We start from the raw sequence: 26,144 nt of genomic DNA on the forward strand, positions 1-26,144 counted from the left end.
GAATTCGGGAGGGGGTGTTTTCCAACAGCACAACGCTCGCCCACGTAATGCTGTTGTACCCCAGCATTATCTACAGACTGTCGACATGTTGCCTTTGCCTGAACGATCACCAGGTCTGTCCAATAGCGCCCATATGAGACTTCGTCGGTTGACAACTCTAATGTCATCCACAGCGAGCTTTAACTGTCACTGTATTGACCGACAAAGTGCAAGAGGGTGCAGAGCTGCATCCCACAGACTTAAATCCGACACCAGTACGACACAATGCATGCCCGTTTGCATGCTTGCGTTCAGTTCAAATGGTTCAAATGGCTCTGAGCACTATGGGACTTAACTTCTGAGGTCATCAGTCCCCTACACTTAGAACTACTTAAACCTAACTAACCTAAGGACATACACACATCCATGTCCGAGGCAGGATTCGAACCTGCGAACGTAGCAGCAGCGCGGTTCCGGACTGAAGTGCCTAGAACCGCTCGGCCACAACGGCCGGCCCTTGCGTTCAGTGTTCTGGCGGTTATACCGGTTATTAATGTAGCGGCATTTCACATTTGCAGTGGTAGTCGGGACTTGGATGGGTGACCATCCAGGCCGCCATGCGCTGTTGCCATTTTTCGGGGTGCACTCAGCCTCGTGATACCAATTGAGGAGCTACTCGACCGAATAGTAGCGGCTTCGGTCATGAATACCATCGTAACGACCGGTAGAGCGGTGTGCTGACCCCACGCGCCTCCTATCCGCATCCTCCACCGAGGATGACACGGCGGTCGGATGGTCCCGGTGGGCCACTCGTGGCCTGAAGACAGAGTGCTTTTTTTTCTCGAGCTTACGTTAACCTGTGGTCCTGCAGTGTTATCTAAATGTTACCAAGATAAAGGTATTCCCGAAATTTAATTACCCGACACTGATTATACCGGGTGATCAAAAAGTCAGTATACATTTGAAAACTTAATAAACGACGGAATAATGTGGATAGAGAGGTAAAAACTGACACACATGCTTGGAATGACATGGAGTTTTATTAGAATACCAAAAAATAGTTCACAAAGTGTCCGACAGATGGCGCTGGACAGCAAAACGTCAGTAACTGCCACCGTGACGGGTGAGAGGTAGGACGATATGTTATAGAATCGTATCATCCCCAGCCTGGCTGATAAACACCTGCTGGAATGTACGATGTTTATGCAGGATGGCGCTCCACAGCATATTGCTAGTTTGGTGATGATCGTGTGCTCAGCCGCCACTGTCGTCATGCTTTGCCTCCCAGGTCCCCAGACCTCAGTCCGTGCGATTATTGGCTTTGGGGTTACCTGAAGTCGCAAGTGTATCGTGATCGACCGACATCTCTAGGGATGCTGAAAAACAACATCCGACGCCAATGCCTCACCATAACTCCGGACATGCTTTACAATGTTGTTCACAACATTATTCCTCGACTACAGCTATTGTTGAAGAATGATTGTGGACATATTGAGCATTTCCTGTAAAGAACATCATCTTTGCTTTGTCTTACTTTGTTATGCTAAGTATTGCTATTCTGATCAGATGAAGCGCCATCTGTTGGACATCTTTTGAACTTTTGTATTTTTTTGGTTCTAATAAAACCCCATGTCATTCCAAGCATGTGTGTCAATTTGTACCTCTCTTTCTACATTATTCCGTGATTTGTTCAGTTTTCAAATTTATACTGACTTTTTGATCACCCGGTATATTGGTGCTGGGATTTTTTTTTTTTTTCAAGTCAGTGACAGGCGGAAACTGCAGTAGCACAATAAAAATAGTTGCGGCCTGGAGTCGAAAATGACGTCATTTAAAAAGACGTGATATGATTTTGTAGCACTGCGTGCCGACCCGCTTGCCACAGAGTCGGCCTGCTCGCGGGTGGTTCGAAGTGACTTCACATAGCCGAGAGGGAGCGGCTTCACGCCCCGGCGGGTGTGCCACGGCAGCGTCAGCGCCCGCGTGCTAATCGCCCGTGCCTGCTCTGCCTCCCCCGCGCCACGCACCGCCTCCACGCCCGTATCGTGCCCGCCATGTCCGCGGCCTGCACATCAAACCGTGAAGTCTCGCCCCGCCGTGGAATTGCGCACTCATTACGGCACGCTCGGTGCGAGCGCAGTAGAACACGCTCTCTGATGTGCGGTTCCGCACCGGCCTCACAGGTGATAGAGGGCGACCCCGGCCGCCTTTCTGTCCGCTGCACTGGCGGCGCGGCGCGGCGCAGCGGGCGGCGCAAAAATCGGATCAGCTTTCATGTCCGTGGCGGGCGGGCACCGCTGCGTGTCTGTGTGTCGGTGGTTGTGCGTCTGTCTGTGGAAGGGGGAAAGGGAGATGGAAAGGGGATGGAGAGTGTCAGGAGGTGGGGGGACGGAATATTTTGTGTGGAAGAGAGAATAAAATTGATATGCAAAACCTGACAGAAATATTTTGTGTATGTGGTGTTAAACAGTTTTTAAAAAAATTAGGAACTGTGTCTTGTAACAAACAGCTGTACTTGTTTTTATTGGATTGGTGCACGAGATGGTAGCATTTCTGTTTCGCATGTTGGTATTCCGGTTCTGCGGTGTGGAGTTGATCTGTTATTCTGCACAACGGATTAATCTGAGATGTATCCTTTACTCTGTGGCTCCTGCAAGATGCAATTTCCACCCCCACACTACTACAGAAGTCAGACAGACGCTCCTAACGTTCTAAAGCGAAATGCCTGAAAAACTTTCAGCAATAAATATCTTCTGGAGTCGTCCGCTGTAAGGAAATGACACAAAAATTCACAAAATTTTTACGTAACTAGTGGGATACTTGGGTACTGAAGTAGTAATAGTTGGTGTAAGAAAAAAATGAAACCACCGAAAGTTATTATTTATTTTGCAAAAATTCTGAGAAATCACAATGGCACTTTTAGTAATGAATTGAACAAGTTATATCCTGTTTTTTTTTTTTCGGAACGTGAAGTTACCTCTCAAGGATAGGATTCGCTAATGAAATTTCTATACGAAGTTTAAGATGGTTGTTGAGTTGGCAGAATGGCTGAGAGGCACGCCTACTCAACTTGAATAATTATCCATTAGAATGTTGCTAGGTACGGTCGAGGCTGTCGCGTGTGAAATGCAGTGAAGTGTACTGTTGTGGAGGAAATATGGGGCTCGCAATAGCTGTAGCGCACAATACCGTAAGCTGTGATGACTGCTGTCTGCGCCGCTCGCTGCTGACAAATAAGATAATTCTCCTTCTATCTGGATCGACCTTCGCCAATCAAACTCACCCTATGCCTTGATCAAGTCAAGGATTCCTATTCGCCCCTAATCTAACTATTGGCGTGGTACATCGGTCAGATAACCAGTCCACCGCGATGCCACTCAAAATTCGCTCACAGGCGTTTAACTATAACTCTGTCCGTTCACACCGCACAATAAGTGTGTCGGCCAACACAGTGAACAACGCTTAATCGCAAGGACACAATATAGAGTAGCACTTTGATTCGCTCTCGACAGAGGTCTCTCCCAGTGAAGTACTGAGGAGAGACTTTTTCCTCGCTCCAAGAGCAACAACAGAACGGCCTCTCCACGCCAGACGTGAAGGGGTATATCTTTCGGTCTCTTCCATTATTCCTTCAGCTCAAGGCGTCAGAAATATCATCTGCCAATCAGCATTGCTCTTCTAAAACGGGAGAATGATGTTTCGTTTAAGGCGACCAATCCAGAAACCTGTAGCACTGGCGTTTACTGTCTCCCTGTGAATATCTCTGAAACTGCGTGCTGTGTGTAAAGAATGTGTAGGCTGGCCGCTCCCACACAATGTAGCGGAATTTGCTTTTAAGCCGAACACGGGATTGTTCCCCCTTTCACTCGGGCCCACGCTGTCCGCTACACAGGCGGTCATCAGCCGACATAGGCTGGGTCGTCCTCTGAAGGGACCGGCATCCCGTTGTGCAGTTTCTCTCCCAAACTAAAAGCTTCTGTGACCGTCGTGTCTGGAATGTATGTGTGTACGCCAGCCTCGAGTATTTCAACCACAGTGCGCTTACTTGTTAATTGCATATCGTTTAAATGAATTCATACAACATTGACTTTATCTTATCGAGTTTGGGTTCGAATGAAGCGTCTTGATGTGCGGAATATGATTGTGAGGGCGGAATATGTAAGCAATGAAGGTCAGGAGACCACGACGTCTTACACGGTTGCTAGGGGTTTACTTATCGATTGCAATTTGTTATTTGTAGTTAACTGTTGCTATTTGAGTTTACATATTGTCATCCAGATATAGTGACTGAGCCTGTGGACGCTAGAAAATGGAGTACCAAGCGGAGAAATCGGGATTTCCAACAATATTCTTCTGCTTGAGTTCGGTAGAGGGGTGATAGCAGCGGAGACAACCGGAAACATTTGCGCCCTGTACAGTCATAATGCCATGGACAAAGCACCACAAGATAATGGTTTTTCCCGTTTTAAGGAGGATCGTTTTGACATTAGTGACTCTCAAAGTTCAGGAAGGCCTTCGGAGTTTGATGAAGATCGTTTAAAGGCATTAATCCACAATGATCCACGCCAAAGTAGTCGAACTACTCTGTGAAGCTTTGCACATGTCAAACAAGTCTACATCTTGAACGCATTAGACACATGAACAGTCTCCCAAACATGCGCAGGGTCCTCAGTTTTTTTATGTGGATCGTACTGTCTCAAAGAAATGGAAAACGGCTCCAGTTCCCCACTTCTAACGTTTACGGTAGGTTTCCCACTGTTATAAACCAAGTGCTGAAACTGGACGTTCATTTTAAAGTATTCAAAACTGGAAGTATTCTGTGTTCTACTAGCAACTCTTATGGCAATTGGCTCAAAAGAACTGTTCTCTACCATCAGTCGGATCTCATTGAACCTGCTTGTAGTCGTCTGGATAGAGAACGACAAGTTCTTGAAAATGAAATAGATACAATCTCCTCGTAGACAACTGTTGTTCATTCACATAGTTTCAAAGCAGAATACCCCCTTATGAAATAAAGACTTAAAAGACAATCGGCGGCTAGGCGTATAGACGACACACATTCAGCAAACACCGAGTTTTCAGATATACCGATGCGTGTTATTCAAAATTAATTCTATCTAATTTATTTCCATCACATTTCATATGGAGGTATTTTGAGTTGCACTTTCTTGTCTACATTTATTTCTCTGGCTCCAGAACGCAGTTTCTCTCTCTCTCTCTCTCTCTCTCTCTCTCTCTCTCTCTCTCTCTCTCTCTCTCTCTCTCTCTCTTTCGGTGTGTGTGTGTGTGTGTGTGTGTGTGTGTGTGTGTGTGTGTGTGTGTGTGTTGTTTTGTTCGAAGGTGTCAAAGAAACATTCGAAGCTTGCTTTTATCTTTTTATGTCTGTCAGTTTCAGAGAACAGTTCGCCCTGAAGCAGACGAGTGTCTGAAAGTGAAAGATCTCTCTCTGCAGACTTTCCCAGAAATTCAAAACTTAACTTCTTCCATCTATTCGACGATTACTCATGTTTTGAGTCGACGAGAAATTTGTTAGGGATTTATATATGACGCTTTTGCATTCCTTTTCTGGCTACGTTTTGGCTCAAGAAATATCTAGGAGTGAGTTTTGAGATAAGGATAGCAAATTGGCTTTGCAAGTGCATGTAAACCGCTAGAGCCGCATGACGTGAAGGTATTAAATTGCTGTCTTTCTGACATCTTAATGGTACCGTAACAAATGGGAAGTCCCACACTGAAATCAGCTGTCGTGTCACAACCTCAGCAGTATCCTTTCGAACGAGCTCGGTGTGGGTTTTCCGAAGCAAGGAGCAGTGTTGTCATTTGCGGAAAACGGACAACAAATATAATAGCTGGTCTGAGTAGGTTTTGGCAAGTGTTCATCAGTTTTCGGTAGCTGTCGATTTCCATATACTTCATTCACTAGAAACTGTAAAATTACTTTTACTTCGATAAAAGGGTAAGCCCTTCTGTTGTTATTTTGAAATACGGTATAACTGCATAAAACCTTTACTTTAAGATCTGTATTGGATTACATGCAGAAAAAAAGATTTATAACCAGAACGAAATGCAGCAAGAGATTTTCTACGGCCTACAGTTCAAGATGTTGAGAAAAGTGTCGGGTAGCGTAGGTTTTTAAATTAAAAATTGTGTTTTTTGATTCGCAGCCGGCCGGAGTGGCCGTGTGGTTCTAGGCGCTACAGTCTGGAATCGCGTGACCGCTACGGTCGCAGGTTCGAACCCTGCCTCGGGCATGGATGTGTGTGATGTCCTTAGGTTAGTTAGGTTTAAGTAGTCCTAAGCTCTAGGGGTCTGATGACCACAGCAGTTAAGTCCCATAGTGCTCAGAGCCATTTGAATTTTTGTGATTCGCAAACAGTCGAAAGTAGAAGATTATAAAAACGGCTAGTTAAAAAACTTTTGACCTGTGGCCTACTGAACCTGACAAAACGTATTAATCTTGGGGGCTGACGTCTTTCTGTAAGACAGATCTGGAAGCTTCTTCATAAAGTGTTTACAGAAATTTTAAGTGCCAGTATATTTTCTCTGTTAAATCCGTGAGGCAACAATAAATTTTCTGCCGAATCGTAACCCAACTTTTCAAAATCAATGTTATCAAGTGGCATTAACCTGGAATCTTAAATCTCTCACGAGTGCTACAAGTATTTCTTCATAACGTTCTTCAAATGTTGATTTGAAAAACCCAATCTGCAGTATTATTATTGTCTGTTGATTTTCTACAATGATTTTAATCACCTTTGCACTGTAGTTCTAGGAACATTTAAACCATCGTCAGCAGCCTCTTCGGTCATTTCGCCTTCCAAAATCCTTTAACCCGCTCGCTCGAACAGCAAATTTCCATTCCCGCTGAGTTACAATGGTTAGCAAAAAAGCGCATAAGCTTCTTACGGAGCAGTTTTGTGAAATAATCTCTTTTATGTTGCAGTTGTACGAGATCAACAACGACCCTAGAAGAAAAGAGTTCCTAGATGATTTGTTCAGCTTCATGCAGAGGCGAGGTAGGTGACATCACTCATTTTCTGGAGTTCCAATTCCTCATGAACGGCCACCGAACGCAGTGGCGCCATCACCTCTACACCGGACGTCAGCGGACGCGCTACCGGCTTGCCACTACCTGAATTATAGCGACGTTATCACGCCTATCGATTGCTGCTCGCGCGGACAATGGATCATTACTGTTGAATGTTCAGCAGCAGCAGATAGCATTCTGGTTGCCGCATCCTTCCGTTGCTATTCGGTTTTCTATTCAGCGCCATCATTGTTCATTCCCCTCATTTTTTTATACCTCTCTGCTCTTTCCCCTGTGTAATTCGATTCTGGTGTCACAACACGGTATTGTACGCAGGGCAATCTCACAATGAGTTTCGGAGAGACATGACTTATTACGCCTATTGAGTTACATACCACGCTTCTATCAGTCACTGTATTACGCATCTCCACACTTTCTCGGGGGGGGGGGGGGGGGGGGGGGGACGACGACGACGACGACAAACAAACACTCTTCTACTGGTGGGCAGTTGAGCTTGTGGGCGGATTAATTCCTTTTTTTATTGTGCGAAGTCCGCCAGATCGTTAACAGGCTGACGTCAACAAGCAGCTGATTGAATCTCCGGCTGCAGGAATGATTGGTAAATGTTTACGTTAGCTTGCGAGGCCAATCACGTGAGGAGGCACATTTAGAGAGGAATCGTGCGCACTCAGGGGCTGTTTGCGCAACCTAATAAGTCAGCGTTCGTTGGAAATAATGTTGACATCGGCTATCCGGGCGGCGGCCGTGGGCAGTTGGTAATGTCTTGGGCAAACAGAAACCCGCCGAGCCGCGCCCGAGCGGAGCGAGCTGCCGCGGCACAGGTAGCTGCGCTGCCAGGGCACTTCCTGGCTCTCTACCAGTTACTTCGGCCCTCCTTTCACTCCGCACCGACTAGTTATACGTCCGCGATTACTGCAGGAAAGCTTTTCGAAGAGTATTTTAGTTCATCTTTTGAGTATCTCTCGAAGTTAAATGATCACAGTTGTCATTAATCTAATTTTCTTTTTACATTATATTATCGTGAATCGTCTGTTTTCAACTGCCCTACTCTTTTTACTTCTTCTTGTCCGAAGAATTTAAATATTTTTAAATTTTGCCTCTCTCTTTCTTCCTTCCTTCCTTCCTTTCTTCCTTCCTTCCTTCCTTCCTCCTGAACTCCTTTCTTCTTTCTCGGTCATCTAGAGTGACCCTCTGTTCTCACCTGGGCCCACAGCATCGTATGTGCCACGTAAGGACACTGTTACACTATTTTATGAGACCAAAGACGCTGCTGTCTTTGATTATATTGTTTATTACTCTAGGCTTATTTCAGCGCGATTGCAGTCTTCAGGTAATCTGTGAAAAATACATAGAATTATGGTTTGCCATGTATATCAGATACAGAGTCCATATGACATCTATGTCTCACAATCAGTTGCTGTCACACTATTGTGTAAGCTTGCTCCTTTAATGCATACCAGGGATCATGTTACCAAGAAATTAAAAGTAACTACAGGAAACCATGCATTTAAGGAAACGTCATAAAATGTCACAAACGTCGCGCACCACAATACTATGTGGCATAACGATGCCATAAAAAGCACTAAGATTAAATTGCAGATGGGAGTAGAATCATATAAAAACGAATCACATAAGCAATTCAATACAGCTGACAAGGACAAAGAAATGACCTAGAGAATACCAAAGAAGCGAACGGCCTGTAACCATGCAACATCGCTGACTCAAGTGTCAACACAGCTGCCACAAGACGTCATTATGAAATAAACTTTCATAATTCAACAACTATAAAAATAACTGCTCCAACAAAAAAGTTTAACATGTACTACCTCGCCAACAGCATCAGAGGGGCAAACGTACACAATAGTGTGACAGCAAGTGATACACAGATTTCATATGGATATCAACACCACCTGATGTAGGTAGCAAAACACAATTTTACCATACGTTACATTAATACTTAAAAATTTAAAATACTGTACCAAACTATGTACTTTTCACAGATAACCTGAAGATGGCTATCACGTATAAATATGCCTGTAGTAATAATCAGTATACTCAAACACAGCAGCGTCTTTGGTCTCATAACTCCGCATAATATAACGACTCTGAATTCAGTTTCACAAAACGCAACTTTATAAATTCTGATGGTGGACAGTATTCGTATTGGTGAAATCAGCAGCATTCAACATCTCTAGAGGGGAGCGCTTCTTGTTATCGACTCCAGGAATTTCATAAAGAAAGAGACAAATGAACTGGATCCCGCCATTTGATGATGATCTCTTCATTTATTATGTATCCATTGTTTTTTTGCGCATCTAGTATTAGCTATCATTAACAGAAGACGCAATTATGACTTATGCTGCCTACTGGTGAGTTTTCATGCAATTTCGAAAAAAGTGTATTGTTGCAACACTATGATGGTAGTTACTACTGTATTGTGTGTTGTCCTCGTGTGAAACTCGTGATATACAAGTATATTCTGTCATAAACTTCTGTACAAAAGTCTAGACAATGTGTAAATAGGCACAATATATTTTGTTGTGTATGCAGGGAATATACAGGGGAAAGCCAAAGGCATAATCTTACTCCCGTAGTTAAAAAGGCTTAGGAGTTGTATTTTGACTGCAGAGTTGGGGACCAAGATAAGCCTTTTGCTCCTCACATTTGTTGTGGTACATTGCAGGTAACCTGCGTAAGTAACTACAGTGTTCCCGAGCATAAGTACATTTCATAGCACCAATGGTGTGGCTAAAACAGAGGGATCCTGATACCGACTGCTATTCTTGCCTAAGTGTAAGGGTATTCTGCAAAACCAAAACATGCTATTCAATACTCAGACCTGCCCTCAGCCATGTGGCCAGTTCCTCGAGATGCTCCTCCACAATCAATATCACTTCATCGAATTACGCAGCCAGAACATAACGGCCTCAGTAGGGACTTGAATCTGATGCGGTCACAATCTAAGTTACAGACTTCGCGATTCAAAGATGAACTTTGCTCACTCAGATCTGAAAGGCTATTGACTGGTATGCGAGAAGGTTACACGATGTGCTGCTGCTTTTTGTGCGATTTAGACAGTCGTAATAATAAAGAACAACACGTACGTAAAGGGTGACCTAAGCGAAATGCCTGCTTTCCAGTGATTGTGTTTTATGAGCCGTTAGTAAAATCAAGAGGTACATCTCCCACCCTCGCATATTGAAACGGGGTTAATAAGGATTTTTATAAAAGCGCTGGACAGAGAAGGGGAAACTTTCGCACACCTGAGACAAAGTCTCCTAATATCAGCGGCGCAAAGATTAAAGAGGGACTACTTATTGGCCACCAAATGCGACAGGTTATGCAAGATACAGATTTCAACAAGTGTACGCAGTTTCTTAGAAATCACAAATCTGATGACGATAAAGAGATTGTGAATAACATGATAAGATGTTTCCCACATGTGATTTGTCATATGTCATTGAATTTACACTTCCTTCATTGCCATCGCGACTTTTTCCCTCAGAATTAGGGGGATGCAAGTGATGAACACAGGGAATGTTTTCATTACGACTTTGTGGTAATTGAAAAGCGGTTTGTGGGGAGATGGAACTGTAGCGAGTTAGCAAAATATTGTTGGTCTTTAGAAACACTGCAGTACATGAATACAAAACAAAACGACCAAAATGTCGTTTCAAACAATCCTTGGGAGAAATATTTGTCTTTTCAAATTAATGTATTTTTCTTAAATAACAAAACTTCTACTTTTGGGAAATTGTATGTGGTAGGAAGTTTTTATTTTCAAATCCTTATTCCCATAACCATGACAGCTTGGAAAGCAAAATTGTATCCAGAGGGCAGACAAAATTTTAAAATGCGTTGTATAGTAGTAATAAGGATGCCGCACTCTGTCGATGTAGATTTACTGAAAAAATGTGGCGATGTAAGTTAATTGTACAATGAGGCACTCAACTTTCCACCGGCTTTTCTAGCGAAGAGCATTCGAAGAACAGTGTAGGTGGGGAGACAGTAATAGTGCTTTCTTTTGATTTCAACGGCGTTTTCTTTTGATTTCGTCTAGCCATTTTACTACAGACTTTGACTACAGATTTCCCTTTCCGAGCGCAAGACTGTCGAACATCCTATCGGCGAACCGATGCTGTGAATAGGAATTAGCATTAATAGACGTACCAACATCCACGCCGTACGAAAAGTTTTTGGCGACTCAAGAAGTAAGTAGAAAACGCTGTCCATTCCTCGGTTCAACAGTGCATTGGCTGTATTACTTAGCCCTTACGTTTTGAGGGACAGACAGTGCTTGAAGCCATAGACTTCGGTTGGTCGACGAAGTGAAGTACCACTGTGCTCCCCGAAATCTATATATATCACTACAACAAAGTTTCCTGCTGCGTTTTTCTGTTTGTAGGTGAAGGCTAATTATGATACGATTTTCATTACACAAACTGATTCACGAGAAAAGTTTTTGTATATAACCTATTACCAGTTGACCGACCGTAAATACTTCTGTTAGTACACTGGAAGTATGAATTGAAAAACGCCTTCAGTCACAAATTTTCGTGTTTTATTAACTACACGATGCATTTCGGAGCCTGTGGTTCCAACCTCAGGTCTAAGTTGTCTTACTATATGATTTATTTTTGTTCTTGAATGAGATGAGATGCATGTTCCTGTCATGAAAAGGTTTGATGTTACGTTATGAATTTCGCAAGTCAAATGCGAAAAATTGTGCGAAACTCTGGGTAAAATGAACAGTGTAAACTTACCACATAATCCAAAAACGGCGTTTTTAACTTCCGGTTCCTCCATAGTATTCATTCATATCACTTCACTCGAAAGACACATTTGCATACACAGTTTTGTAAACACTTCACAGATGTTGTTGTACACGTATGATCAAAGATAAATTTATTCGTAGTGCCATAGTGTAAATATCTCTGGAGTGAGCATTGCGTTCTGCGCAAGTTGTCAACATTAAACCAGGATTGTCACTGTTTTCGGGACTTTGCTGTCCGTGTGTGCTTTCTGCTGCGTTTGAAGTTTATAATATCAAGAGTTTTTGTTGTGTTTCACCGTTTGTTGATAGTGCAATAGCGAGGGTGAATTACTGTTGTTGCTACGGATGCAAAGAAAAATATGTGAAAGGAGGGATAGTAACTTTCCATGGGTACATACCATGTAGCTCTAATTACAGTTATCATATTATTAAGAGACGCTGTATATGTTTAAAAATTTCGAGACGCCTTATAATAAAGGCTTGATTCTGTAGACCTATTTTTCTACGATTTTATGACTATATAACAGATATTACGGCTCGTACAAAAGCTTATAAACAATCGCTTCCTCTCGTAAATTTGCTAGTGGAACAGCAAAGGGAATGGTTAGTTGTTTCAGTAAATACTATCCTCCATGCGTTTATCAGTGACTTGTCGATTATGTACATAGATTACTCAGTCTACTATTTATTCAATAAACTGGGAGCAAGAACTTAAAATGCGTTAAATAAATACCTCAAAGTGCCACCAATAAGAAAAATTGTGCTTTAGGTCGCAAAAACGAGAAAATAAATACGCAGAAATACAAGAAAAAAGGACGAATTAGCAGGGATACAATCGCTAATGTGTGGCAAATTCGGTGTTCTTCGTACATCAGGCTCTGTAATACTGTAAAGTGTCGTATCATACCGAAAACTACCAAAAATCGAGTGCATCTGAACTATGACACCTATCCCAAAGAAGCAGAATGCAATATCACTTGCCCTTAAAAGTTACGTAGCTGGTTTATTCCCGGTATTAAATGGATACTATTAAAATGTCTGCGCCACATATATAAATAATCCACGACACGTACGAAAAGAATCCGTCTGTACTAGGGATGTAGTGACATTCTAAATACACAGGGCGCTATACGGACAAAAACACACGTCGTCTCGAGATCACGTGACCAGGCCGGCAATGTATGTTGACAACACAAAATCTGTTCTGCGCATGTGAATGCTCACTCCAGAGATATTTACTCTATGCGTAGTGCCAGAGAGCTAATTATTAAACAACTGACGTATGCAGAGAATAACTTACAAACCATAGATAAGACAGACTGCGCATGACATCATTTCACTGAAACCAACATCTAAGTCACGTGACTAGGGGCACGAAGCCGAGCATATCATTACTCATTTAGAGTGCACAATTTATGACATCTCTGTTACAGATCAAAAGTTATGCTTTTTACTAGATACAGATATAAAGACCTTCACATATGCTCAGATTATAGAGTTGTTTTCTATACTACAGATTAGTAAAAGTGACGAAAATCTCATTTGCGTAAGTGAAGTACTTTAAAATATTTGCTGAAGTATTTTCATAAGTTAAAAGTTCGTGTGAATGTTGGTCCTTGGATGTAAAACTTCGTGAATGACTAACATTTTGAGACACGTCGTTAATATCCAGCTCGCTACACCAGTATAGTCAACGTTTTGTAATATATTACGCTTCCTATCTTGATATCGTTTCGGTATCTGCACTGGAGTAAGCAAAAGTTAGAAAACATACGTGTTTATTTTGTGTAAATACCTGACATTATGCAGCAAAACGAATCTCCTTTCTTGCAGAAGTTTATTAAACCACTTCACACGTTTTCTTGTGGAATCATTAGAAAACTAATGCTGAGTTCGAAATTGTTACTTTGTCTTCCATTTCTGTGAAAGCCGCGCACTACAAGAATTCACAGTGAAAAAAAAAGTGACGTGTTCACTAAAGAACAGTCATTCTGTCGCTTATTAGAAGAACTGTCGATCAATTTCAACTTGACCACATGCAAAAACGATAACCACGGCTTTATTATCAGAAATTTCGGAGAAACTAGGTTAACTGCAGTGTAAGATTAGTACTACAGTTCGTTGAATTGTCAAAACCAATGCTTGATTTCAGCTATAAATGGGAGAAACTGTAACTGTCAGCTCCCCTTCACACAGCGCGCCATGACAGGAACTCTGCATTCTGCCCCGAGTCATGTGACTTACATGTTGGTTTAAAGGATTAACACGGCAGAGATAGGGACATGCGCGATCTATGTTATATACGGTCCATGGAATAACTTTAGAACAGGTCTTTAAAATTACTGAAGCTTGTGGAATCTGTCTGTTCCCTTAACATATATTCTGTTTTTTTATTATTATTATTCGATGGAGATACGTCTCTAGTTGTTCTAACAGATTTTCTTGACAGGTACACGCATTTCACCTCATTCAAGAGAAAAATACATCATGCGTTAAAACCGCTTACAGCTGAGGAGGGACCCACAGGGTCCGAAATGCATCGAGTAGTTAATAAAATTCGAAAATCTGTGACTGAAGGCGGTTTTTAATTCATACTTCCAATGTACTGAATGCAGTCTAGTTTGCAGCTGCAAAATATGGATAAAATTAAATTTACATTAGTGTTACCCGAACGAAACCGGGTCGCATCGCTGGTGCAACACAGTAGGGCTTGTCTGGTGTTCGTTTTGACCTAACTACTACAGCATCGATGACTAATTCAACGGGTAGGAAATTTCTCTTCATGAGAAGTCGAAAAATTCCCTACATAAATTTATCAATGGATTCATTGAATCTATGGCACACAGTTTTGACCATACTCAGTATCGCACGAGACAATTTTTGCTGTTACTGAGACACTCCGCTGGTGAAATCATCCTGCTCTGCTTTGAGTAGCTCAGATTTTTCTGAGTATCTAGAACATCACACACCAGCATACTATAGTATTGTCTACCTGCAGTTCTGTCATATGTGGATCGGAATGAATTGTAAGCTTATCTCGTGCGATATTATCCATAAAGACACTGTCTTCTGGTACGATTAAATATCGCAGAGATTTTACAGTCAATATGGTGTATCCCGAAGAATGTTGGTAATCGCGTAACTGTTGTAGTCGAGAAACTTATGGTCAAATGTACGTTACACAATGCTATGCTCTGAAATCGTTTTGAATGAACACATCGGTTCACCTCATTGCCACAAGATATCAAGGTCGGCAACACACAAATTATAGAGAGGCTGGAAATATGTGCAGCTGCACGTCGTAAGCAGACGTGCTTGCTTGCTTGCTTGCTTGAGTGTCGGACGTACTTCTGCGCAAGACGCTTTGCTGGTAAGCACTTGAGCGCTTATTACGAAAGGCGTATATGATTGCAGAAAAGCCTCAGGAGACGTATAATAGACTTTTATGCCACAACGTTAACTGGTAATGTTATTTGAATGACATCATTTCCTTCTTGGCATTGACATTCATTCTTTACGGCTTTGAATGAATCGTTCCATTAACGGCCACTGTCAATCGACTGCATTGACGTAATGGTTTAAATATAAATCTTTCATCTGCAAGTAGGTTAATATTAAACCTTGGGTTCAGATATAGCATCGGGGAAATAAAGCACTATTTCCTTTCCATACCCCCTTTGCTCATTTAGCGGTCTTTTAGAGTATTCTAAAGAAGTACAGAATAAAAAAAATAAGTGTATCTTTGAGAATGACTTCCGCAGCTGGCAGACTGGAATAACTGCAATCAAAGTTACGACCGAAAGTACGACCATGTAGCAGCTTATACGCACATAAAAATGTTGTTCTGTCATTTTCCTTTTTCGATTGAAGGAGACTATAGAAATTTGAATGTTATTCTGTCGAGTTTTCTACCCAGGAATAGAGCTTAATATTTGCTAAAAGTGCTTAACATCGTCGCTACATCATTTGGTAAGGCATTATTTGGGACCGAGCGAGGTGGCGCAGTGGTTAGCACACTGGACTCGCATTCGGGAGGACGACGGTTCAACCCCGTCTCCGGCCATCCTGATTTAGGTTTTCCGTGATTTCCCTAAATCCCTTCAGGCAAATGCCGGGATGGTTCCTTTGAAAGGGCACGGCCGATTTCCTTCCCCATCCTTCCCTCACCCGAGCTTGCGCTCCGTCTCTAATGACCTCGTTGTCGACGGGACGTTAAACACTAATCTCCTCCTCCTCCATTATTTGGGCACTTCAGTGAAACAGCAAAAGAGCGGAGTTCTTATGTACGCTTTGTAGGCTAAGAATGTACGGCAAAGACATCTCTCTGGTACTTGAAAAAAAAAAATGCTCCCAAAAAATAAATGATAGATATGATGATCTTGTGTGATACTAGAAGAATAAAAACGTGAACAGGTTAAACAAATGTAAGTTGCTTAATACTGTACTGTATTCCTCCCTTGTAATGTCCGGTGATTTCTAAACATTACGATCCAGAAGAAAAAAGGTTGACGTATTTGAATTTCTCTGTTGGGGGCGTATATTGAGAAACTTCTGGAGAGTACAAAGACTAATTGGTATATACCAATGTGGAGATCATCTTAGCTGTAAGTAGTACAGCGATGCCTTTTGTATATTCACCGCTGGTAAGCGTCAAGAAGGGGGCTGATCATGCTCGTATGCGACAAACTACCAACTAAGATTATCCCATTATAGTTTGGAATGTCACCTCCTAGAGAGACTCCTACCGATTTGCTGATTGGACGGTAGGCATTTTACGGTTGTCCGTTCTTTTAACCTAGTGCTTTGTGGTCCCACAATTCATTATCTGTTCTAACTACCGATATTCGTAAGTAAGTGAATTGTTTCAACAAAAAACTTCATATTTCAGTTATAAAGTTCCCTCACCTCTTCGTCCCTATTCTTTTTTGTTTGAGAAATTACGGTTATAATGTATGCTGCGACGATTTCTGGAGATATAGTTGGCAAGAGCTGATATTTTCTAGAGGGAATGTTAATCACTTGGACAGTTCTTAACTGACTATCAAATAACAGAATGATTTTGAATGTCTACATTCCTAGAACAGCAGTCACAACTTTCGTTGTATTTTCCATACCTATCATAGAGGAGTTTCTGAAGAGGTAATTACTACAGCTGTCCAAATACAAGAAATTTATATTTTTATCTTCTGTCTTTGCTCACATTTATCGTGTCCTCGTGGTTATCTTTTTTCTTTCTTTCTCTTTCCATCAGGACTTCGCTCGGTACAATATCTGATGCAGCGGTTTGTCCACTGAATTTGGCCTTTTAAAGATTCCGATTCAAGTGAGTGGTTTGTGACTCATACCTCCAAAGTCAAAATCTCGTCCGGAAATCTGCCCTGAACTGCAAGGGGTCATGTCTCTTACAGGTACTAAACCAGTAAGGAGAGCTTCCGTTCACTTGAAAAACTGCTAGAGGTGCTGCCAGACAGAAGCACTGAGAACACACATCAAGTGTGCTCATGTAATACTGATCTCAGCGAAAGCCAAAGATGTGGACTTGGACCTCGGTCTGGCACACTGCTTTAATCTATTCTGAAAATGCGGTAGCTTATAGAGTTCGAGTATTGGTGTAGGTGTTTCCACGATAACGTGGTATTGCACCACTATATGGTATTACATCTTACACCATGCATTTTTCCTAAATACAATACGAGTAACCTAGGGATAGCACGTGTCGTGTTTGCTATTCGGTGTGGGACGTTTGTACAAAAGCAGCCCACTGTACATACGGTCTTTCTTCATTGTAATTTTTTTTTCGCTTGTACAAATTTGAAGAGCAAATGGAAGAACGATGTTGCCTTCGATGCCGTTAATTACTTCCATCTCCGCAGCGTTTAAGTCAGGTGGCTTTTATCGTTGCCCTGTGGCGAATATACATCGTTAAGTGGAATGACATTGCGTCATTAGTCATAAGTATTTCCGGTATTGCCGTGAACACGAAAAATTCATTTGAAAATTATACACTTAATATATCAAGTACCACGACGAAGCACCCTTTCTCTGTATGGAAGCGTTTGCTTTTCGGCTTCAAATGTTTGTACGCTGGAGACCTATAGACGGATTTACTGGACTTCGAACGCAGGTGTGGAGCGTATGATACTTATCTTTACTTTTTGTAGCTGATCGAGCGATCGAGGTTAACTACCAGGGACCCTGGGAGATTAATTTGATGTCGGGAGATTGGCACCGAGGAGCGGGCATGCGCGCGATTTGTCATAAATCACGGCTGTAATTAATTGTGTTATTTGAACCTAGGCTGTCTTACAGCGTTCGTACGACCTGAGGAATCTACAGCTTTTTTTTTTATTACCTGTGGCGTGAAGGTTATTTAGCGCAGTGGAACTAATTGATGAGAACACAGATATTTATTTTTCGAAAAATAATATCGTGCAAAGCTCGATAGCATAAGTTAGTGACAAGTGCTGATATTTTTTTTCCTTTTATCTTTGTATAGTTTCAGCATAAACTTTACTGGGTGGACAACACCCTCCATCTCCGTCTATATAGCGTAAAAAATTGCGTTTTTTGTTGCAGCTCCCCTGTCCCGGATAATTTCTATTGAAAGCTGTTGTCTCTGCGTGCTAGAATTTCCACTTGACTGAGTCTCATAATGCTAGGGCAGTTTTATTTTGGTACTTTAAAATATCATTCACTACCTTCTCCATCTTTTTAGTAAGGAATTCCCAGAAAACCTAATTCATAGGTTCTATTTAGTCCCTCTACATTTTGCATTTAAACTGTCTTCGTTACTTTCATCGGCCTTCTGTAACATACATTTCAAATGCTGTTACTTTCTTCCTCTGTTATCAAGTGGTTAACGTTTCACTTTAATAAAGTCTCTAAAATCCACAACTTTGAGCACTTTTTGCTCTTATTTACTTTTTTTTTGCCTTCTCTTCCTCAATGATAATGCTACGAATATGAAATGGTTAATTTCTTAAGCAGCAAGCTCACTGCATTGAAGGACTATTTCGCCTGCGATTCGTAGCGTGGATATACGTTCCATTTACGCCTTTAAATAAAATTTGGAAAATAACTTCTCTTCTGCCATTGTTGATTCTACTTAATACAAACTATTTTTATTATTATTAACGATGTTTGTTAAAGTTCGGTTTGCAGGCAATTAAATTGTTGACGCTGTCGTGATCATTAATTGTCTTTCTCCTTGTTAGCGTGCTGGTGAAGCGCGTCAATCTACAGTTGTTTAAATGTTTACTGATATTTCGTCTAGGTGAATAATCCTAATCCTTAACATCGAGATGGCAGAGTGGAATCCCTATCGGGGAATAGAACCAAGAGCAGTTAAGGACTTGCACTGGCACAGTGCCGGCCCTGCAACATTCGTTACTGGAGACGGAAAATCAACACCCTGAAGCAATAGTGTCATAAGATTGAAGTTTCATTCACGTATTATTCACGTTCCACAGTATGTCTGTCCACAAGGATAGACAGATTATCTTGCACATCAAAGTGGTAGCCGGCCGCGGCGACCGAGCGGTTCTATGCGGTTCATTCCGGAACCGTGCTGCTGCTACGGTGGCAGGTTCGAATCCTGCCTCGGGCATTGATGTGTGTAATGTCCCTAGGTTAGTTAGGTTTGAGTAGTTCTAAGTCTAGGGGACTGATGACCTCAGATGTTAAGTCCCATACTACTTAGAACCATTTTCAAAGTGGTAACCAAGTTAAAACAAATAGTGACACATGAAACACTCTGTAGAAACAATGGCTGAATGTAACTGAAAAAAAAGAAATAATCAACAGTAAGATTGAAACGATCAAAACTGTTAATGATAAAATGGTAGTTTACTCTTATACGCTTTTTGAACTACCAATAAATTTCCATTTTAAGTAGGATGAATATGCCACACTCTAGTAACTTAGACTGTAATTACTGTGCCACACATTTGTTTGTTGTAGATGTGACTGTAAAATATACACAATGCTATAAATCAAACCGCTGTCTTTAAATGTATGTTCTCAGCTTCAAAAATGGTTCAAATGGCTCTGAGCACTATGGGACTTAACTTCTGAGGTCATCAGCGCCTAGAACCGCTCGGGCTCTCCGGCCGTCTTCTCAGCTTCGTTTATTTATTAGTTAACCGTCTGTGTAGAACTAAAATATCCGTGAATTTTGCTACGAGGCAATTTCTGCATGTTCTTGCAGTTACTAAGTTTTGATATCGAGTGTGTTAACGAGCTCCCCTCTTCGTTGCGAAGCCAGCGTTAACTGACGCTCTCGGCCAGATGGTCTCGGCCAGTGAAATAAACTGACACAGTTCGGTCCAGCTGAGCTCGCACGCCGGCAGGGCCGCACTCGTAGGCCGATATATCAGGCCGGTGTCAAACAAGTAATTGGCTACGCTCATTGGGGACGCCGCGTATTAAGGAGAAAGTAAATTCTCGGGCTCCTCCGCGTGGGCCGATGCTGACAGCGGCGACCGCGGGGAATTTATCGCTCCGTGCGACACCGTCTGTGGCCGGAGCGGCCGCGTCCTGTCCGCTGAGGGCCACTGCTCTCCGACGCCACTGCAACGGTTGACGTATTCTCCATCCACGTATCCCGCTGCCGCTAACTACTGTGTACGTTACCAAGTTTGGTAGTTAAACCTCATGCCTATAAGAAAGAGAGAGAACCGTCGAATATCTTATTAGACCTGGTGTGATAGTTGATGGGTGTAGCATGATTTCCAGAAGGTGATCTCGGCAGTTCCGCACAGAACATAGCATGTCACTGTCAACGGAGAGAGAACTTCAGAAGTAAAAGTAACTTCGGCCGTAATCCAAGTGAGTTGTTGTAGGATCATTACTTTCTACAATGACGCAGCTGATAACGTTGGAAGTTTCACGAGACATTTCGATGATGGTGCTGTTGTATACAGAGAAGTCACAACGCTAAAAACGGTAAAAGAACTGCAAAGGATAGATGCTAGCCCGCATCTCGTGGTCGTGCGGTAGCGTTCTCGTTTCCCGCGCCCGGGTTCCCGGGTTCGATTCCCGGCGGGAATTTTCTCTACCTCGTGATGGCTGGGTGTTGTGTGATGTCCTTAGGTTAGTTAGGTTTAAGTAGTTCTAAGTTCTAGGGGACTGATGACCATAGATGTTAAGTCCCATGGTGCTCAGAGCCATTTGAACCATTTGATAGATGCTAGGCGTAGTGATTAACAATTGACACTCAACATAAACAAGGGTAAACACTGCACATTAAGTAGGAAGAAACATTCAATACTGTTTGATTACACGATTGGAGGACACTCACTTAAAGCAGTTACCCCCATTAAACATGTAGAACTGGGCGTACGGGGAGATTTTAAATAAAGTGTAACGACTTTATAAAACTGGTGCCAGACTGTGATTCATTGGGGAGGGGGAGGGTTTTCTGGAGGTAGCTTACAATACTGCCGTTCGAGCAGTCTATGACTATTGCTTGTCAGTCTGGGATCCGTTCCAGACAGGAGTGGTAGAAAAAACAGAGAAGGTCCAAAGAAGAGCGTCGCATTCCGTTGCAGGTTCATTTAGTAAGCAAGAAAGCGTCACGGTAATGCTCAGTCAACTCGTGGCAGGCGCTGCCTGAGAGGCGTTTTGCATCACTGTGTGCTTTACTGTTCAAGTTAACGAAACGGACACCCCCAGAAAAGCCCATCAATATATTGGTTCATCCTACATACATTCTACCGGCGGAAAAACAAGACACCGGTGTGGCCGAGCAGTTCTAGGCGCTTCAGTCTGGAACCGCGCTGCTGCTACGGTCGCAGGGCCGTATCCTGCCTCGGGCATGGATGTGTGTGATGTCCTTAGGTTAGTTCTGTTTAAGTAGTTCTAAGTTCTAGGGGACTGATGATCTCAGATGTTAAGTCCCATAGTGCTAAGAGCCATTTGAATCATTTTTTGAAAAGCAAGACAACGATGCACCCTTAAGGAATTATCCGAATGGGACGGTAATGGTCAGATGTGATGTACATGTACAGACACAAACAAATGATTACAGTTTCAGAACAATAGGATTATTTAATCAAGAGCAAGAGCTTCACAAAATAAGCAAGTTCTCAGGAGAATACACGGTGGCCTTATGGCATCCTTCGTAACTGCATCAGAGCATGCGCCCAGGTTAGAGGGGTGCAACGTCGTACTTGTAAGTGGGCTCAGACTGGCAAGAAATTTTTAAATATGACTCTTATCTGTAATCACTGAAATAACATCAAATTCCCCCGCGCGCCTTTGTTTCATTTCGTTTCTTCTTTCCCTTCTGGGCACTTCCCTTTCTTTCAGGCGGTGTATATGAAAGCGAAAAAATGTTTAGGCTTTGTAACACCAGGAGGAAGAAAAAACCCCTCACTGAGCACCAGCGTGAACATACGTAGTTTAAACAATTTTCGTTAAAAATTCATTTCTTTACTAGGACAAAAAAAAATGGTTCAAATGGTTCTGAGCACTATGGGACTTAACTGCTGTAGCGCCTAGAAACGCACGGCCACTCCGGCCGGCTTTACTAGGACAGCTCTATTGAAAAATGAAAACAGATTTTGCGTGGATTGGTACGTAAAGAATTCTGAGAAGTGTTTGTGTGCCATACTTGTTTTTGTGATATGTGTGGGCACCTTCCCAGAATATAAGTTATTCATTTTATATTTTGCCATATATTAGCATGTATTTCTGCATCATTAAAGTATCCCAAACCACATATAAAGCAGTGTTAAGTACGAAAGTATTCTTATGCTGTGAAGGAGAGGACAGTACGCTTCCGAAGACCATAGCACTGTAATAAAACATGTGTTTGCCATCAGCAAATTGTCGTAATTCAGACCTGTCATGGTTGCGTTCTCTGTACGAAGACAGGATTTTTTATAACGTTCCTTTTTGGGAAGTGTCAATCACATAAAAGAGATATGAAAGTTTTAAATTATCTAACTTTACTGACGTTATCACGTAACTGGCTTTGTATTACTTGTGGTAGCAGTAGGGAGTGTTGCCCTCTTGATTATAAACAGGGAAATCACAACTCGATAAAGGTATTTACTGAGTGTAGTGTGGCTTGAATCATACTGAGTCGCCAAAGTCACGAGAAGGGATATCACAACGGAAGATGTCCTATGTATGACCTACGAGCGTTGCAGCTCGTCGAGAGAACGTAGACATTATGTCTGACCTGCCTGTTATAAACAAATGTGCAGCAAACTCCGCATCACGACGCTACTTAACAGACATTGGACGTGGGATGGCGATCGATGTAAGATGCATGGGTTTTAGAGCATTGAAGGTTACACAAGAATACCAGTTTCCGAGTGTGTAGAATGGATCTTCGCTGTCACAGAGATTATGTTTTTGTTTCCACTCGAGTAAACCTCAGCAGTATACCATAAGTGTTTGACGACCGGAGAGTGATGCTTAGCGATCGTTGCGGTGCTGAGAATCAGATCGTCGTCAGTCTGAATGCGGAACGTCAGGAAAGTGTTACTGCCAGAACTGTACGGAGAATGATGTACCAAATAGACTTCAACAATCGACCACAGACATCACATCCAATACCTCCCAATGACTCTTCACAACTCATTGAATAAGAGATAGTCTGCCACTGTAGCTGAGTGGTCAGCGTGGCTGACATCCATGCAGAAGTCCCGGGTTCGATCTCCGCTACTGCCAGGGATTCCTCCTTGGTGGAAGGACCGCACCAAGGTGCATCCGCTTTCGTGATGACAATTGAGGAGTTACTTGAAAGTAACGACTCCAGTCACGAAAACTGACAACGGCCGGGAAAGTGGTGTACTGACTGCTGGCCGCTTCATGCCGCATCCAGTGACGCCATTGACGGAAGATGATGCGGCAGCTGGTCGGTCTATCTGTCTCGGAGGGCACGCCTGGGCCGTTGGACAGAGGGTATGTTGCATGAGAGATAACCACTGTGGTGAACAGTCCGTCTCAACTAGTGGAACGTAAAAGATGTTAACAACTGTACCAGATTTACCAAGGTTTCCGTGCTACGAATGAAGACTAAAATCTATAGAACCACACTTCCCCCCCCCCCCCCCCCACCCCCACCCCTCCCTCCCCTTAGAGATAATGTATTGGAGCATGAGTTCGTAACATTTTTGCAGAAGCTTAATAAACATAACAGATACACATAACGGCAACTTTAGTCGCCAAAGAAATATTTTCCTTCCCTGTTCACAACAGTCTGTCAATGCTGGGGAGACTTTTCGATTCCGTGACGAGGCGTAGAACTCGTCGAGCCATGTTCGGAACGCATTTACATACGGAAAGGAAGTTCCTTGAAGGTTGTTCGATAGAGAGAGGAAGAGGTGAAAATCTGAGGGTGCAAGATAATGAGAATAATGTGGGTGCCGAATGATTTCATAACCCAACCCCCGTTAGTGTTTCTTGTCAGTCTAGCACAATGGCCGGCCGGGGTGGCCGAGCGGTTCTAGGCGCTACAGTCTGGAACCGCGCGACTGCTACGGTCGGAGGTTCGAATCCTGCCTCGGGCATGGATGTGTGTGATGTCCTTAGGTTAGTTAGTTGAGAAGCACAAAGCTTGGGCTGAAGTTCTGACCACGGTAGGTTTGGCACCCCATTTGCTGTTGGACAGCTTTCTTATTAGAAGCACGAAATTCCCTAATAAGAAAGCTGTCCAACAGCAAATGGGGTGCCAAACCTACCGTGGTCAGAACTTCAGCCCAAGCTTTGTGCTTCTCAACTGCCGAATATGCCTGCCCGGTATGGTGCAGATCCGCCCACGCAAAAAAGGTAGATATTAGCCTGAATGAAACATGCAGGATAGTGACAGGCTGCATGAAACTAAGCCCCATAGAAAATCTTTACAGGGCCGCAGGTTTCACAAACCCTGACTCACGTAGGAAAGCCCATGAACATACCGAGAAGCTAAAACAAACCTTTGATGCTCGTCACTCAATATTTGGCCTAGAGTGTGGCCCCAGCAGACTCAAATCCAGACGCCGTTTCCTAAGTTGCGCCTTAGATGAGCCCCCCATCTACTATCCACTAAGAGAGGACCCACCAAGCGGCGTTTCTGGTGATTGGAAAACCTGGAGAATGCTTAACCGCATTAGAACTGGGGTGGCTCCTGTGAAATCTAATCTGATCAAATAGGGCTTGTTGGACGAAAATGACGACAAATGCGACTGCAACACTCGACAGGACATGGAACATCTCCTACAATGCCCAGCCTGCCCGCACAGATGCACCCTCGACGATCTATGGCTGGCTAAAGAAGAAGCATTGGACATTGCCCAATATTGGGCAAACAAATTGTAGTTTCCGGACACGAAAAAGTAAAAGTAAAGTACATTTTTTTTTCTAGGGGACTTACGACCTCAGCTGTTAAGTCCCATAGTGCTCAGAGCCATTTGAACCATCTAGCACAATGCGAGCTAGCGCTATCACTTCACGCAATCTTCCTGGACGTTGTTGTTGGACCGCGTCTGCATGACGTCTTAGTTGTTGACAATTAATGTCAGCAGTGATGGTAGTACACCACACCACAACGTCGCTGTTCCACCAGATGAATAACGTTAGCTTTTGGGGCTGCGTGGAGGTCTTTGTACGGAGAGTTGATGCTTTATTTTGGGCTCAACCATTCCTTTGTAGGGCGTAGAAAAATTTCCGCTACATGTCACAATAAAATATTGTTTCTTCGTCACACAGCCGGTTTCGGGCTTGTGCCTATTCTCAGATATTTATACATTCATGTACATGTTTATATTTCTGGACATCACTGTATAAATACAAAGAAAATTATTTGCTGGTGACTAAACAGATACAAGTGGAACAATTGCTAGTGGCAAGGCAGCATTTGTCGAAAATATATCTGTACTTACACAAAGATGAACCATCATTACTATAGTTACTACGCTGTGGTGACAGTTTTTCCTCTTAGTTGCACATTTGCTATCATTTTCACGTCCATATTTCAGTTTTATAAAATTTAGCTGCATGTTTCACTATTGCGACGTGCACTCGTGAAATACACTGCGTAAGTACAGACCACTTACAATTGTTCCACTTGTATCTGTTTAGTCACTTAATTTCCTTTTATTTATACAGTGATCTCTATCAGTATAAACATGTACATGAATGTGTAAACACCTGAGGATTGGCACAAGCCCGAAACCAGTCGTGTGAAGAATAAATAATCTTTTATTGTGGCTCTTAGCGGAAATTTTTCTACACCCTATAAACAAACAGTCACGGAGTTCCATAGCATCCACCATGGATAAAATTCACTCAACCATTCCTTTTTTTCCCCTTTTGTTCCCATTTCTTCTCACCAGTAACGATACAGGATAGGAA

At 42.6% G+C, this 26,144-nt stretch overlaps 1 protein-coding gene across 1 annotated transcript in view; it reads left to right on the plus strand.

The window, feature by feature from the left end:
• The window catches only part of LOC124616474 (protein dead ringer), a 471,664-nt gene that overhangs the window by 189,797 nt on the left and 255,723 nt on the right, over positions 1-26,144 (plus strand). Inside the window, exon 3 of the mRNA XM_047144783.1 lies at positions 6,923-6,995. Within this exon, the coding sequence (XP_047000739.1) occupies positions 6,923-6,995 (73 nt within the window). The remainder of the gene's footprint in view (positions 1-6,922; positions 6,996-26,144) is intronic.

This window comes from Schistocerca americana, chromosome 5 (assembly GCF_021461395.2).
Source record: "Schistocerca americana isolate TAMUIC-IGC-003095 chromosome 5, iqSchAmer2.1, whole genome shotgun sequence".
NCBI lineage: Eukaryota > Metazoa > Arthropoda > Insecta > Orthoptera > Acrididae > Schistocerca > Schistocerca americana.